This window comes from Amphiura filiformis, chromosome 6, assembly GCF_039555335.1.
Source record: "Amphiura filiformis chromosome 6, Afil_fr2py, whole genome shotgun sequence".
NCBI classification, from domain to species: domain Eukaryota; kingdom Metazoa; phylum Echinodermata; class Ophiuroidea; order Amphilepidida; family Amphiuridae; genus Amphiura; species Amphiura filiformis.
In genome coordinates this window covers 6,678,183-6,694,551 of record NC_092633.1, presented here as the reverse complement: position 1 = coordinate 6,694,551, position 16,369 = coordinate 6,678,183, and the positions used below count along the sequence as shown (strand labels likewise).

Sequence of the window (16,369 nt, the reverse complement as noted above, 5' to 3'; positions counted from 1 at the left end):
CCATATTAACATGCTGTTCTGGTTTTCAGTACCCTGTTTTCCATGGGTGACTGTAGGAACCCATGGATTCGATCCATGTACCACTTGTGTGGGGAAGTTAAGGTCATGTCCTCCATAGGGGTATATGGTTTCAACTGGAAATGGTCCAATTTTGATACCAGTATGGACATGTGATATCACAATTATGTTAGACTAATTATTTCCCTACCAGACACATCACTAATTGTGCATTGCTGTGGTTCAGGATTCTGTTAATTAACTTAATTTCCTCTTTAAAAGTGCATTTAATGAATAGTGATTATGAAAACAACTACCCCCAATTCCAGAAACATACATAACTATTTTTTTGGATTAAAAAAAATTATCCTGTTTTGCCAAATGAAACATACCTAGCTAAATCCTAATCCTTTAGTTAGTCTAACTGGCAATAAAAGTCAAATTTTAATATTTTGGCAATTTGAGGGAAAATGGTCCAAAAACATGTGCAATTTTGCATGTTACAAGTCGAAGCATTCAAAATCTTGAGTATAGGGTAAGAGTTAGCTCATGATTTTAACATTATATGTTATTTTTGCTAATTGGTTATGAAAAAGATTGGAAAATGTGTTTTCCAAAAATTAGAATGCGTAACTTGAAATTTTTCTTTGTTCAAGTCTTTGGGCTTGATTGTCACAGAATACCAAAAAGGTTGAAAAATGCATGTTTTTGGCCCTTATTTCCAAACATTTACCAAAAATTAAAATTTTACTTTCATTGCCAGTTAGGATTAACTAAAGGATTAGGATTTAGCTATGTTTCATTTGGCAAAACAGGATAATATTTTTTAATCCAAAAAAATCAGTTCTGTATTTGTCTGGAATGGGGAGTAGGTCTCTGTAAGCAGTGCTTGATTTGGAGAATGTTTTCTGAATTGAGTAGATTTGAATTCTATAATTGTCATGTATGCAGAATTGAAATGATTTGATGTTTGCAAGGTGGATGGTAAAAAGACACTTTAATACTGTAATGTACGATTTCCTTCAAATTTTTTAATTTGTTATTCTATACTCAAAATGCTGAAAAAATACTAGTAATTATTAACCAGATAAAGTTTTTTGGTCGTTTAACATGCAGTTATATTGGAGACATAAAATCATAATTCATGAGTTATGACTCTATGTTGAACTTTGCTCTGTTGACCTGGCTGATTCCATTTAGGTGCAAGTTGGGACATGTGTAAACATTATTACAAATATGTGCCAAAAAAATCAGGTTTGAACAAAATTAATCAATTTCAATTATTATTTCATACCATGATCCATTTAGGGCCTGTACGTAAATACTTGGTGTCAGCTTGGCTGTGGAGAGCTGGACTAAAGCTGCTCCGCTTTTTGCAGCTTTTCCTAAATTATTTTGCTCATATAAATATATGTTAGATGTGTGTTTTGTACTGCCAAATTAGTACTAGTAGTGTCTCATGAGTATAATTATAGGTTAATGAACGCGTATTACTTGTTGGGAGATAAATTAGACAAAATAATGCACTTGCACTGATGTTGATGCGTCTAATGCACTCCCTCCGAATTCTCGAGCAACAAGTAATACGCGTTCATTAACCTATTTCATGCACAAGAAGAAAAGAAACACATGATTTTTGCTTTTTTTATAATAAGATTATCACTAAAAATATTGGACAACAGAACCGAATAAAAATGAATCAAGCCTACGCGACGCGAACGCGTGTGCAAGCACTGCGCATAGTACGCGGAGTGCACAATATACACAATCAAGGCATGGTTTGGATTTTTCTAACGATTGCTCTGATTAGTTCGGGCTATCTAAGAGTGTACAAAAATGTATGAACTAAATTTCATGCATACTTTAAAAAAAAAAATTATCTTCCATATTTCATCACTTAAATGCAGAAGTAACCACTGAGGCTGGAAAAGGGTGCAGCTGGGGAAAGCCAAGAGATTCCCCAGCCAACCTGCCACCATGTAGTGTACGGGCCTACATGTATGGGATAATACTGTTTATTTTGTTCAATTTGACAGCACATCAGAATCGAGTGACGGGTGTAGTATTTTCACTGGTTGCTGAGTGGGTATTGAGTGTGGGTCGAGATAAATACTTCCAGTGGCATTGCAGTGAGTCAGGCAGAAGACTGGGAGGACATCGTCTCAATGCTTGGGGAATGGCATTGCAGTATCCTTTTACTGTTAATATTAGAAGATAGCACAGAGTTATAATACAGCTAGTCAATGTAAATAAACATAAATTTTCACCAGGTTCGCCGTCACAAATAATAGTCGGCGAACTTGCACAAGATTACATGTGACGTCACTTCTACCATCGTGACGTCACAGGTCAAGAATACAGAGCCAATTCAAGATCAGTTGGCCTGATGATGCATCATGGATATGACGTGATACCGTAGCCATCATAAATAGTAAGTCCAGTTGAATAGAATTATAATTTAGTCAACTATAAGATTACATGTACATACACATTGTCTGTTTGCTAGTCAATTTAGTAGTTTGAATCCCTTGTGAAAAGGGTTTATGACCTTGAATGCACTTCGCTGCATAAAATTATTCAAAATATTCATTTACCATGTACATGTACAATGTGTCATTATAATATTCAACAAACCATTCACCTACATGTAGACTACTTACTAGTAGTGTACCTTGTGTATCTATTGATGGGTTATAAAAAATCAATCTCTTGATTTTTCAAATAAAAGTACAGAATACTTTCTACTCACAATATATATCTGCCTGCCAACATTACTTGGTGATAATGTGAGTAAAACCTGGTGTTTCACAATGTACTTCCTACTTGCACTTTCATCCCAGTCATTTATTAATACTCGGCACTTCCATAAACATTATCTGTTTGTTTTAAAATATAGAGAACACTTCCTCCCCTGGTGATCAGTTTTGAGAGAATGAGATTAAACCTTTCATTTTTCTAATATTAAACCATTTTGGTAATTCCCAAAAACCTGTGAGAGAGTATTGAAACCAGAACACATTACGGCTAATTAATGTGTACGTAATACTTGTACATAATAACTACACAGTTCAATTTATGCAGTCATAATATAACATGTGTAGCAAAGAATTCTGGGAAGTACAGAAGAGGTGTAATCATTACCAACAAATTTAAATGGAGAACAAGGCTTTATATACCACAGAGTGATGTATAAGTTGTAAAGCTGCAGCCATATTGGATTAGTGATAAAGTAATGCAATTAACCAGTATGCCACAAACATCAGCGAGGACTGAAGAGGTCACTAATAATTATAATAGACAAACAGAAACCTGATGGTGAGATTGTATTGTAAAAAAGTAATTGATTCTATGTTTGTATGTGCAGTTTATTTCCTTGACAGATGATACAGATTTGATGAGGAATCCAAACATGCCTTTGTAGGAGACTACTCTGGTCAGATCACAGTATTAAAAGTAGAAGATAACAATTATCAAATTATTACAACTCTTAAAGGCCATTCAGGTAAAGTCATACATCATCATATTGCTTTAACATTTGAATTGTGATTGTAGGCACATGTGAGACAATGGGGGATAAGGCTAAAAAAATTTGTTGTCTCAAAGCCGCCACACACTTTCGTTTAGTTTTTTGCCGTAAAATCATGAAATTCTGAGACAAATTTGGAAGAAAGAGTTACTTGATTCGATACTTGCATTGTTTAGGTATAAAACAATTGATATTTGTACTTCAGTTGTGTTAATCAACTAAAGTCTGCACAAAAAGTAACTCAGCTGTTATAAATACGCCTATAGATTTAGAACTAATAATTGTTTTCACAATATTTCAACATAGCAAGAAGGATGACGTATTTACACACATTTTGATACCCCATTCGTCAAATGTTGTTCAATATTAACAACACAGTAGTGCTTTTACAGAAAAATACCCGAATTTAAAAGTTGCAGTTTACAGCGATCAATGGTTGTAATGCCAGCACTGTAAACACTGTAAACACGTAAAGCCCGCCATTATCTTCGCGCTTACTTCAAATCAATACAAATAACTGCAACTTTTAAATACGGGTATTTTTCTTTCAAAACACTGCTGTATTGTCAATATTGAACAAAATTGGGCAAATGGGGTATCAAAATGCGCTTAAATAAATCACCCTTCTTTCTATGTTGAAATATTGTGAAAACAATTATTAGTTCTGAATCTATAGGCGTATTTATAACAGCTGAGTTACTTTTTGTGCGGACTTTACAAATTAATGCTGTGTACCTCAGAACACTCGAAAATGGCATTTTTAATTCAAAATTTAAATTTAAAAATATTTAAAAAAATAAATATCTTAGAAATAAAATTAAATTGCGCATTTATTTTTTAAACTGCCATGGGCTTTGAGACATAAATAATTTTTTTTGTTTTAAACCCCGCCACAGCCTAGTTTCTCGGTTTTGTGCATTATTTTTTAACAATTTCTACAGTCACAAAATGTTCAGTAAGCTTTGACAGGCCCCACTGGCATCTCTGATATTTTGATGAAGGTAGTGATTTCGTTTTGGATGCACCGTTTATGGCATAAAATATTTTCATAATTTCAGATCTGTTTTTGAGATCTGTTTTTTTGTTTGTTTTTTTGTTTGAGATCTGTTTTTATTTATTTATTTATTTTTTTGAGTGCATCATAATATGATATTGAAGCAGGCTATTTTAACAAAATGATTTCAAGTGGTAGATGATTCTTTCCTTAAACTTGTAAATCATCCTAAATGAGTATGTTTCCTATAACACATTGTTGTATTGTTTTTCATTTTGTAGGAAGTGTCCGTTGTTTGACGTGGGAGCCAGAAAAGAAGCTGTTATTTTCAGGCAGTTTTGACCAATCCATCATTGTATGGGACATAGGTGGACAGAAAGGAACGGCTTTTGAATTACAGGGACATGCGTAAGTGCCTGCCTCAAAGATAGACTTTTATAGATTTAAGTCTGGTTAATTCATCATTTTGGTGTTTTACATTTACACCAAAAAGTCAACCAGAGATTGACCAAAGTGTTTTCCTGTGTCATGAGGCTTCAGCACTCTGTAGTGAAATGTTTTGTTATTGAATGAAATAGCACTCATCTAATTTACAATGTTAACAGAGGCTAGACTATAGCATTTCAGTCTAAAACTTTTTTGAAAAGTATTATATATGATTTACTTATGTATTCATGAATTTTTTTCAGGGGTAAAGTAGAAGCTCTTGCATATTCACCAAGAAGCAGGCAGTTATTTTCAGGTGGTGATGACACAAGGATTGTTATTTGGAATATGGACGTTGATAGGAAAGAGGTCAGTTGACTCGCTTACATTGTCAGGGAATTTCCCATTAAATCTTTCCCAATGTCACAGCCTTCAGAGTAGCCAAATATTTTGATATCAAAGGGTGATGACAACCTTAAGGGGGTACTACACCCCTGTCCAATTTTGTGCCTATTTTTGCATTTTTCTCAAAAATTATAGCGCATTGGTGACAAGTAAGATATGTATATTATAGGGGCAAAGACTACAACTACTGCACTGGAAATTATATTTCAGCACAGACAACAGTTGTTGAGTTACAGTCAAAAATGAGGGAAAACCAATATTTGATCAATAAATCAATAACTACTTGCCTTGAGTTGCTGAATTTCCAGTGCAGTAGTTGTAGTCCTTGCCCCTATAATATACATATCTTACTTGCCACCAATGCGCTATAATGTTTGAGAAAAATACAAAAATAGGCTCAAAATTGGCCAGGGGTGTAGTACCCCCTTAAGAAAGGTGGTACGCTGAAGTTTCCCACTTTGAAGACAAGCTATCAGTATGAAGGCACTTACAATTCTCATATGTGCACTTCTACTGAATGTAGAGAAGAAAGTGCCCAGTTGGACAAACAAACACTCTCTCTACACAGTGATTGCTAAAAAAAGTGACTTGAAACACTTTTGGCTACTCGGAAGGCTGTGACATTGGGTAAGATTTAATGGGAAACTCCTATTATAGAAAAACTCGATAGAATCTTTCATACAGGGAGTATGATTTCAAATGGGGTTACCTGAATAGGTGACTTCATTTGAAATCTACACCCTCTCTGTGTGTGAGATTGTGGTCATGTCTCTCATAAGGGGTGTATGAATTTCAACTGGAATAGCCTGATGACATGCCAAAGTATGCTTGGGTATTTCTTTTTAGCGGTGGGTAGGTCATTGAAATGATCCCATTTGGGTGGGGAATATTGGGACATGGTACTGTACTCTTACATTTTGGGAATATTCATAATTGTGTGCTCAATTCATAGTTGTATATGTTCAAAATGACATACTCTATTGTTAGCATGAATTTTGATTGTCCTATTTTAATGCCAACAGACTCCAGAATGGGAAGAAAGTGATGTTTGTCAAAAATGTAGTGATCCGTTCTTCTGGAACTTTAAGGAAATGTGGAACTCAAAGACAATAGGAGTCAGGCAGGTGAGTGTTTCAAGAAATGATCACTTTTTGTTTCCACCGTAATATAAACAACTTAAATTGAAATGTGATTCAGTGAAGCAGAATTAGAGATAGCCTGTTATAGTGATCCATCCAGGGACCTGTCAATTTGACATTTGAATGCAAGAGAGCAGTGTGGTCCACACTTAAAGGAGGATTTCGTGATCCTAGCATCCTCTTTTTATGACATTTTTCAGTAGATAAAAACGAAAAAAGCTTATTTCCAAAATTTAAGTTGATTCCGATTTTGCATTTTTGCGAGTTATGCATGATTATGTGTATTACACTGCTCCATAGACAATGTGTTGTAATTTCGTTCTGGTGCACCAGAACAAAATTCAAATTTGGCGATATTTTTGCTAAACGAATTAATCTGCAAGAAATATTTGATACATAAACATTATGTAGCCAGAGGTATCCAGTGGTGTAAAAATCTCTTCGATCCCTGGTGGAGGCAAAATTCATATTCAGTTACTTGCTCTCTTCATTACTGCATTTGAATTGGGCTATTCCATTTGAAATCCACACCCCCCCTGTGGAAGATTTACAATGCTACCTAAATTCCAGTTGGGCCAAATGTACAATCCGGTTGGAAATAGTCCCACGTTTCATTGTAATTCCAGCTGAATCATGTAGAAGATTTACAAATTTAACGCAATTCCAGCTGGATACCCTATGGAAGATTTGCATTTTGACCTCAATTCCAGTTGGAAACATTTACATGTTTTGTGTGGAATTCTAGCTAAAAACTTCATTCCAGTCAGATACCCTGTGGAAGATTTTCATGTCGACTTCAATTCCAGTTGGAAACATTATCGTAGCAAATTTAACTTTCAGTCGGATACCCTGTGGAAGATTTGCACTTCTACCTCAATTCCAGTTGGAAACATTTACATTTTGTTAGAATTCCAGCAGAGAAGGTCTAAAACAGGGTAGAAATCCCCGGGAAGTCACCCCATTGTGGCCTGTACACCAATTCACAATAATCAACTTTTGAAAAGCACCCTAAACAAGCATTTAACCCTTGGCTAAAACAATATCCTAAACAGGTGTTTTTACACCTAAACAGGGATTTTATTCCTTGCATCAAATTTCATACCCTAAATTTCATTTCAGCGTATTAGCAATTGCAATTTTGCCACCCTTTTTTCCAATATTTCATGTTTTTGACACCCTAAACGCGTTGCACGCGTATCGTGCTTAACCAACGAAAAACTACCCTTTTTACGCGTTTTCATTATCGCGGATGGTGTACAGGCCACACTGGGAGTGACCCCCCGGGAGAAATTCCCTGAGGAAGATTTGCTTGTTTTCTGAGTATGGTGGAAATTTAGAAATAATAAAAACTGTTAGACGCAAAAAACATGTTTGCTTAAAATATTACCATGCTGAAATTTCCAACAATAACCGACACATTTTGAGTTGGACCATCATGGGGAAATACCCCCCCCCCCCCAACCCATTGGCTCATAATTATTGCACAGCCCCTAATGAGAATTTTTGCCTGAATTTTATTTTGTTGTCCAAATTTACGATTTTGTTGTTGTTGTAAAAAAGGATTTTTTATAGATAGAATTCTTGACAGTTTCTTCAGATTTTTATTTTGCTATACATTCATTCATTCAAATACCAGAAAGACTTTATAGCCAACTTTAATAGACCTCAAGTGACAAGAAATCTATTTTGTCTGCATTGTGAAGTTTTTGTTTTAAGAACAGCAAAAATATAATGCCACATAAATTAAACCATTAACATTCTAAAACCTATTTTTAGGATGGGTGTCCTTGGCCCAGTGGAATAGTTTTGTAAAACCACTACAAGTTTGTGCACAGACCACAGTGGACAGTGTATGGAGCATAATTTGATTACTAGTATGATCTTTAGTCTGGGCTTTTCTCAGGATAGGCCTTGCTTCATGTTTTTTTCTACCTGGTTACAGATTTTCACATAACAAATTCAAGTTTTATATTGACATGTGAATTAACCCTTTTTACTGAAGTTCAAGTATAACAAGTCTTCTTTTTTTACTGAAGTATAATGCGTCTTCTAACCTCAAAACTGATTACCACTTCACTTTTTGTATTGATATTTTCATACAGATAACAAGATAATTTAATTAATATAATTGCCCTGGTTGCTTATTTCTATTCTCGGCTTTCTAGAGTTCAAAATCGTAAACATTTTCAAACAAAATTGCCTGCATTTTTATACCCAGGGCATTTTAATTTTAGGTGTCATTTTGGTGTCTAAAGGTGAAATTCCAAGCAGGTTGGACAACATACTTTGATGGTCAAATTAAATTTGGCTACAATATAATTTTGAATTGATTTCTAGGCTGATTCCTATATGTATGGTGCCAATGTCTCAGATTCAAATGTCAAAGAACTTGCCCATATGAAAAAATAAACACTTAAAAATTCCACACTACATGCTCATTTTCTGATATCAGAAAGATGAGAATTAAAAACTCATTCTTAATTAATTATTTCAAGATATTGGAGATATTGAAATGAGGGGATTTTTTTTCAGCTTTGATCGTTATCAAAGCAGATGGACATGAAACTTTTATACCAATTACCTTTTCCGAAAAGTCATTGATATATTAGATGGGCAAATGGTCTTTTGTACTGAGTACCCCCTAGCTGTTTATACAGGCTATTTGAACCATCAACCATGCCCCCGCATATTTCATTATAGTCGAGCATGGCAGTATCCTGCTATGACTATCACCCTCCACTTTGTCACATCATAGGAACTAATATTTTTCCCCTGGTCTGTTTTGAAGGGGAAAAACCTCGGGCCCTTCTTGATTTTGAGTTTACCGTTTCCTGCCCGCATCCAAAATGATTGAGAATTGCAAAATATTTAGGCCTAATTATTTGATTTTTATTTGATATTTTGATCACATTTAATAGCTATGATGCTGAACAAACAAATAACATCTCTGCATTTGTGTGAAATAAACCATAATTGCAATATAATTAAATCCACAGTGCTAAAATGTACCGTTGATATTGCATATGTGACCACTCATTTCAAAAGAAAGAAAATGATATATTAATTTAGAATAAACTTTTTGCAGTTCACATTGTTAATTTATTCATTCAAGGTTTATTTTGATTCTCATTTAAAATGTATACTAACAGTTATAAATATGCTCTTGTAATGTTTTCCGTTTGATTAGTCAGTTTACTCTTTATTCATTTGCTTATTTGTAAGACAAATGTCTCGTTCAGAAAATGATTCTTCAAAAACTTGTTCTGTTCTGTTATCATGCTCCCACTTAATAAAACACAACAACAATAAATAATTATTTTGCCCTATAGGTAATTTTATCAATGTTTAGTCATATCAAGCATTTATAAAATGTCTAAAATTTACATTTTTATATTTAATTACATTCTTTGTTAAATTTCTTGTTTTGACTAATATAAATTTGTTAGTTTACTTTATTTGTACACCAAGCACATTAAGTATAATTAATTCATCATTTAACAAACAAAATATGGCCATACATACTGTCTTAGTTGAAAAATTTGTCATGCATGCACAAATGACAAATTTTAATTTATCGTGAAAAAGTTCCTTATTTGACAAATTCAGAAAATTTCAGAAAATAAATTTTTATTGCAAACATTTTGATTTTAATAAGATTGTCACTGAAGTTTGTTAGGCTTATGTGTGCAATACCTTGTCATTTTATTGTCTTCTGGCATTCTACATTTGCCTGTGAACGCATAGTAGATGTGTCAATCAATCGAATTGGTCGTTCATTTTAATTCATTCATTAATTTCAATCATTTGTATTATATTTGTTTTAATATATCAAGCCTGTAAATATTGTCAACTGAGGGAGTATGGGCAATTCACTTGCATGACTTATTTCTGCCTAATGTTTGTTGACTTTTTCATCAAAAGTAATATTTTCAATGCTAAAGAATATTTATAAAATTTTAAATAAATTTAAAATAATTTGTAATGCAAGAAAATGAATTTTTTATTGCAAACATTTTGATTTTAATAAGTTTGTCACTGAAGTTTGTTAGGCTTATGTGTGCAATACCATGTCATTTTATTTTATATTTTATTGTAATATTTGTCAATCAATCGAATTGGTCGTTCATTTTAATGCATACATCAATTTCACTAATTTGTATTGTATTTTGTTTTTTGTCATAAGCCTGTAAATATTATCAACTGAGAAAATATGGGCAATTCACTTGCTTGACTTATTTCTGCACAATGTTTAATGACTTTTTCATCGAAAGTAATATGTTCAATGACAAAAAAAAATATCTAAACACTTATTTTAAAAGTTGTATTTCTAAACATTTCAATGTGATATTCTTTTAAACTTAAAATGAATGTCAATAGCCTTTTCAATTAATTAGTTATCGCCAAGTGGATATTTGATGAATATCAATGCCATACAGTCATACCAAAGTATTGGTCATACCGTCATTAGGAAATATTTTGAGTTTCTGTGGCTGCAATATTTTTGGAATTGGAATATCTTTTCACAATATCAATGACAAGTGCGGAATTAACTAAATTAATCAAATATTTCATAAAAACAAAGGCATTATGAAGATTTTTAAAATAAAATGAATGCCTTTGATTTTCAAATTGTTTTTCAGGTTGTAACAAACATGTCACATTTGGTTTTGTAGCCAGCCATATTTCTGAAAGGAGAATTTGTATCAATTATTCACTCTCTTTCTCACATTCATTGGCATGTTTGAGAAAAGATTGTAAATAAAAATATATAAATTGGGACTCATTTCCACAAAACCCTGGACATGTTGACAACCCTTCTGTTGAAATAAAAAGATATGTTGCGCTTTATCATGTTCCTTCCTGTATTCTACGGGGATCCCTTAAGATTAGTTTACTATTTGGGTATGCTGTTTTCTATTGTCTTTGTACGAGGGACAATGCAGTCAATATATTCCGCAACTATTATTTATCTCCCCTCAAGCATGACTTTGATGACTATTTCTTATGATAAATACAGGTTTGTACTTTTGAATTACGTAATCTCATTTGTATCAAGTCATTGCTATATGTACACTGACAACTGTCAACGTTGGTGGGACATTTAAATTGCAGTTACAGAACAGGCGGCACAGGAAGCGCGACCGTGACGTACGAGGCTGGCGAAGATACAGGGCTGACAGCCCCATTCAAAATACACGGTTAGCAATTACAAATGGAAAATTTACATACTTGCAGTGGGGTACTTTGCAGAACCCCGACGGTTTTAGAGTAAGATAATTTTGCTTTGACACCACATAACAAATTTAGAATTGTTTGTGAAGATTTCATGATTATGTGTTAATCCAATGGCGACCTCAAAATTGGCGATATCGCTTCCATCACCGCCTGTTACAGAACATGAGAGAAGGATAAGTAAGTACCAAAGCAGTTTGCAAGCCCTGTTTTGGTATGAGGTAATCTGAGTATATGGTCAATTCCAGCGAAAGCGGGACAAAATTCTCTCTATGTTAACTTCCACTTTAAAATGTCATTAATAAAGGAAATCACGTTATTGATGGAGCATATCATGTCACGTCCAATGTGCTCTCTTTGTGCATATAGGCCTTTACTAGCAAGTCATACCAGGGGACAAGTTATGGTGGCTTAAATGAATTGGCGTTACCCACGAAATCAAAGATAAAGCACCATATATGTCATTGAATGTCCTTCAATCAAAATGAAATTATTACCGTTAGAAGGACGTTTGCATGATCTCTCATCATATGTAAAACGATTGAATTCCACCAAAGTTTGTGGACTCTAGAGGCCATTAAGTCAATTTGGCTAATAATTTTGTTACCAGCGTATCAAAAATAAAATGATCGTTCTGAAAAATGTTAAGTGAATATGCCATAAATGACTATATCATGAAACGAAGTTTCGTTCTATAATTCTGAGGTCCAAGTGATTATTTTATGCAAATCGTTTTACCCATAAAATTCCATAAAATCAAATTTGGCGTTACCCACGTATCAACTGTTACCCACGAGTCCAGCAAATATAATTGCCATAACTTAAATTAACATTTAATGACTTTGGACACTGAATTTAGTTTGACAAGAGCTTAAAATTGTAAATCGTAAAAATAAATTCACCGCTTTAAAAAAGAATCTCTGACGGTTTAAACTTTTGTTACCCACAATCCCGAATAGATGCTAACCTTGAAAAACAAGGAGATTGTTTATTTTAAGTTTAAATCAGCACATATTCAAGCCATGGGTATGCTATAATTTTTACAGTACTTACAGTTTATGCACCTAAGAAACGCATAAACCCCAAAGCGGTACTATAGTACTTATAGCTTTACCCACAATTGGCGTTACCCACGAATCCAAGGATTTACTCGTAAATTATATGTTTCTTATGCATCTTAACATTTTGAAAACATGCGAAATAGGTTCCAAAACAGTCCTGTTTAATAGCGTCCTCTTGAAGGTATACTGAAGCTGTATCATGAAGTTTTGATTGATTATCCTAAATTACCATTTTTTCGGTAAATGCAATTGGTTAGAGAAACGGGAATCATTGAAACACAATGGAGGAATAACCGCATGATGGTTTCCAATCTTCTGTAATATTTTCTATTTTGCCGCTTACCAATACATACCTTCAAACAGGCCTCGAAATAAGAAAAAAATATCCAAGGGTCCTCCGGACCCTTGCCTTTGAAATTTCAAGGGTCCTCACCAATTTTCAAGGGTCCGACCCCGGACCCTTGCCTTTGAAATTTTAAGAGAGAGAATTAGCTACGGCGATCACGGTATATAGATTGTAAAAAATTGAAAACCTGGGTTGAAAACTTGATGGGAAACTAAAATGAAAGTGTACTCAGGGAGCTGGACGTATTATGTGAACAGATTTTCCAGTGGAACAACAAAGGTAGGATTTTCTGCTCTTTGCTTGGTTCAATTTTAGCGAGTCCACGCGGACCCGTGCCGTAAGATATTTCTTGGTCCGCGCCTACTTTCACGCAGTATTTGCCTTGACGATGGACGCGCCTTATTTGAAGCGCTGCCTTCAAATATGTGTTACCCACAAACATTTTGGTTACCCACGAATCCCTACTTAAATTAAAGTTAACAATTAATGTATTGATAGTGTTTTAGTTCATAGGAACTGTCAAACACGAGTTAATAGAATATTGCTGCATGAAAATATGGAATGATTTTACTAAAATAATAATATAAAACTGTTTGCTCTGTCTACTTGAATTTGGCAACTTCCTTATTCTCAAAATGTTTATACCCAAAATGCCATAATGATCCATTCTAAATATTCCATGTAGTTTGTATTTTGATTAAAATTCAGTTTAGTGCTATTGCAGCCTGAATTATTGACATACGGAAAAGTATTTTTTATTTTATTAAAAAATTAATAGGAATTGCTATTTTCCAGGCGCTATTACCTACGAATCCATCCGAGATCCTCATCCTGCGACGAGATACAAAATCTAACTTGATATTTATATGAAGCATTTATTCTAAGCTTTGAAATAATACAGTAATGTTAAATGACAGCCACTTTGGAAAGAGTTGAAGAATTGACACAATCTTAACTGTACACCTGGTTCTTTCTTAAAATTTGTAATAACCAAAATATTTCTTTGTAGATATATGTAATTAAATTCTATTTTATGTTCAAAGTCTTCACCGATTTCTAGTGTATATGAGTCACACATAAAATATTGAAAGATATTAAAGAAAGTGAAATGTTATGGCGTACAACAGGTGAAAAAGGCTTGAATTAAGTGGGTAACATGCATATCGCATTTAACACTTTATTTGGTCTAGCAAGAAAAGTTATTTTTCAATCCGATGGCACTTCCACCTGATGATTCACTAGTAGATATGATCGTCTCATTTGATAAGTCTAGAATTGAAAAGAAAAACATTTTCAAAATGGCCCCCAGAGAGAATTTTGTCCCGCTTTGGCTGGAATTGACCATATTCACTTGATAATTGTGAAAGAAGAATTGAACACACAGACGAGGAAAGGTGCAGTCTTTGAAATTCATCAGAAATAGGTCTTAATGACAAACAAAAATGGTGTGAAAATCATGACAGACGAGCATACAAGTTAGACACAAGAATAAAAAAAATCTCCAAAATGAAACAAAAACAATTATGATTATTGGTATGAAAGATCATAGTCAGGACAATAGAAATTGTTGCAATAAAAGAAATAAATATGAGCATGTGTGGGTGGTAGGCACAATTAAAAGTACCAAAAATGTACATGTATGAAAAAAAAGGAAATTTAGGCAAAAAAGCGCTATAAATATGACTAAAGTTGCTATACTAAGTCTCAGAATGCTGAAATTATAAACACACCTTTTGAAATTCAAATTTCTTTTTTCAATTCAGAGCCTCTATATGGTGTGCTGCTTTGATTACATAAACATGACATTTTGAAAACAAAGGGTTTAAAAAGGAAGAAATGTTTTGCGAATTCCCCCACGGGGACCTCCCATTTTACCTTATCGAACCAGGTACCATTTTAATCTTGCTATTTCTTATTATGTAAAGAACAATGCGTGATAACGCCTACTCAAAATTGGAGATATTCAACATGATCCCCTATCTCTAATAAAAATAGTATAGGTCTAAATAGAGTATAGCATCAACCCTGTGTTATCGGTCTACCAAATTGCAAAACCGCACCAGATTCCATACTTTTATTCTCGAGATATGTAACAATTATGTAACAATACCTCAATTTGACTCATTATTTTCTCTACTATTTTCACCACTATGATATATCAAGCAGTGTCCATCAGAGATGTAGACTTGAGTTGTGTGACTTGGACTCGAGTCTGACTCAAGTCATTATTTTTGGGACTTGTGACTTGACTTGCAACTTTTGCAAAATGACTTGACTTACTTGTGACTTATAGACAAAAAGACTTGAACTTGGACTTGGACTTGAAAAAATTGACTTGTTACCAACGCAAGTCTGAGGTTACTTTCATGTAAATTGAAATTTATGGATAGAATTTATGAATATTAATAGGCCTACAATTACATTAATGAATTATCCGCTGGCGGGCCTCATGTCCGGCAGAACCTGAACTGGAAATAAATAAATACATAAATATACACGTAGAACAAACGCACAGCTCGGTGTATGAAGTAAAGGTATGTCGGTTTGAAAACTCGGAGTCCTGTCCTAGCAAACACAAAACTGGTGAATAGACTTGTAGTGACTTGTGACAAGTTGTGACTTACTTGCGACTTGACTTGTGATTTGATGACTTGTGACTTGACTTGACTTGCAAGTTTTTCAAAATGACTTGACTTACTTGGGACTTGGACAAAAGGACTTGTGACTTGGACTTGACAAAAATGACTTGTTGACATCTCTGGTGTCCATATGCTATTGTGTTTATGCTAATGTCATTAGGTATTCAAGGATTCGACTTGGCTAATACACATTTATTTTGAAAGACAAAGGTACAAAAACTACAAACTAGTCATCAAAGTCATGCTTAGCAGAGATAAATAATAGTTGCAGGAATATATACCATCCCTCGTACATGTTGTTATTTGTGATGGCAGAGAAATTTGAATAAATAAATAAATACATGTATACATGTAGGCATATAAGAAAACCATGCCAATAGCACATTTTTGTGAAAGCAATCTGATAAAGACCAAATTTGAAAAGCAATTCTAGGATAAGTAGTGCAATTGAAGTTGTTGCATTTTGAAGCCAATGTTCAAGATTATATAAACATTTTGGGGATTGCTATATAATTTTATCATGAACAATTTTCCAACTGTGCCAAAGGTTGGTCAGTTAATTACCTTCCCCCTTTTTTAGCATTATGTGTAACTTTCAATATTA

At 33.8% G+C, this 16,369-nt stretch overlaps 1 protein-coding gene across 1 annotated transcript in view; it reads left to right on the top strand.

The window, feature by feature from the left end:
• The window catches only part of LOC140154896 (WD repeat and FYVE domain-containing protein 2-like), a 30,800-nt gene that overhangs the window by 7,541 nt on the left and 6,890 nt on the right, over window positions 1–16,369 (top strand). The window contains exons 4-8 of the mRNA XM_072177550.1: window positions 2,034–2,184; window positions 3,387–3,499; window positions 4,799–4,925; window positions 5,207–5,312; window positions 6,371–6,472. Coding sequence (XP_072033651.1) covers window positions 2,034–2,184; window positions 3,387–3,499; window positions 4,799–4,925; window positions 5,207–5,312; window positions 6,371–6,472 — 599 coding nt within the window. The remainder of the gene's footprint in view (window positions 1–2,033; window positions 2,185–3,386; window positions 3,500–4,798; window positions 4,926–5,206; window positions 5,313–6,370; window positions 6,473–16,369) is intronic.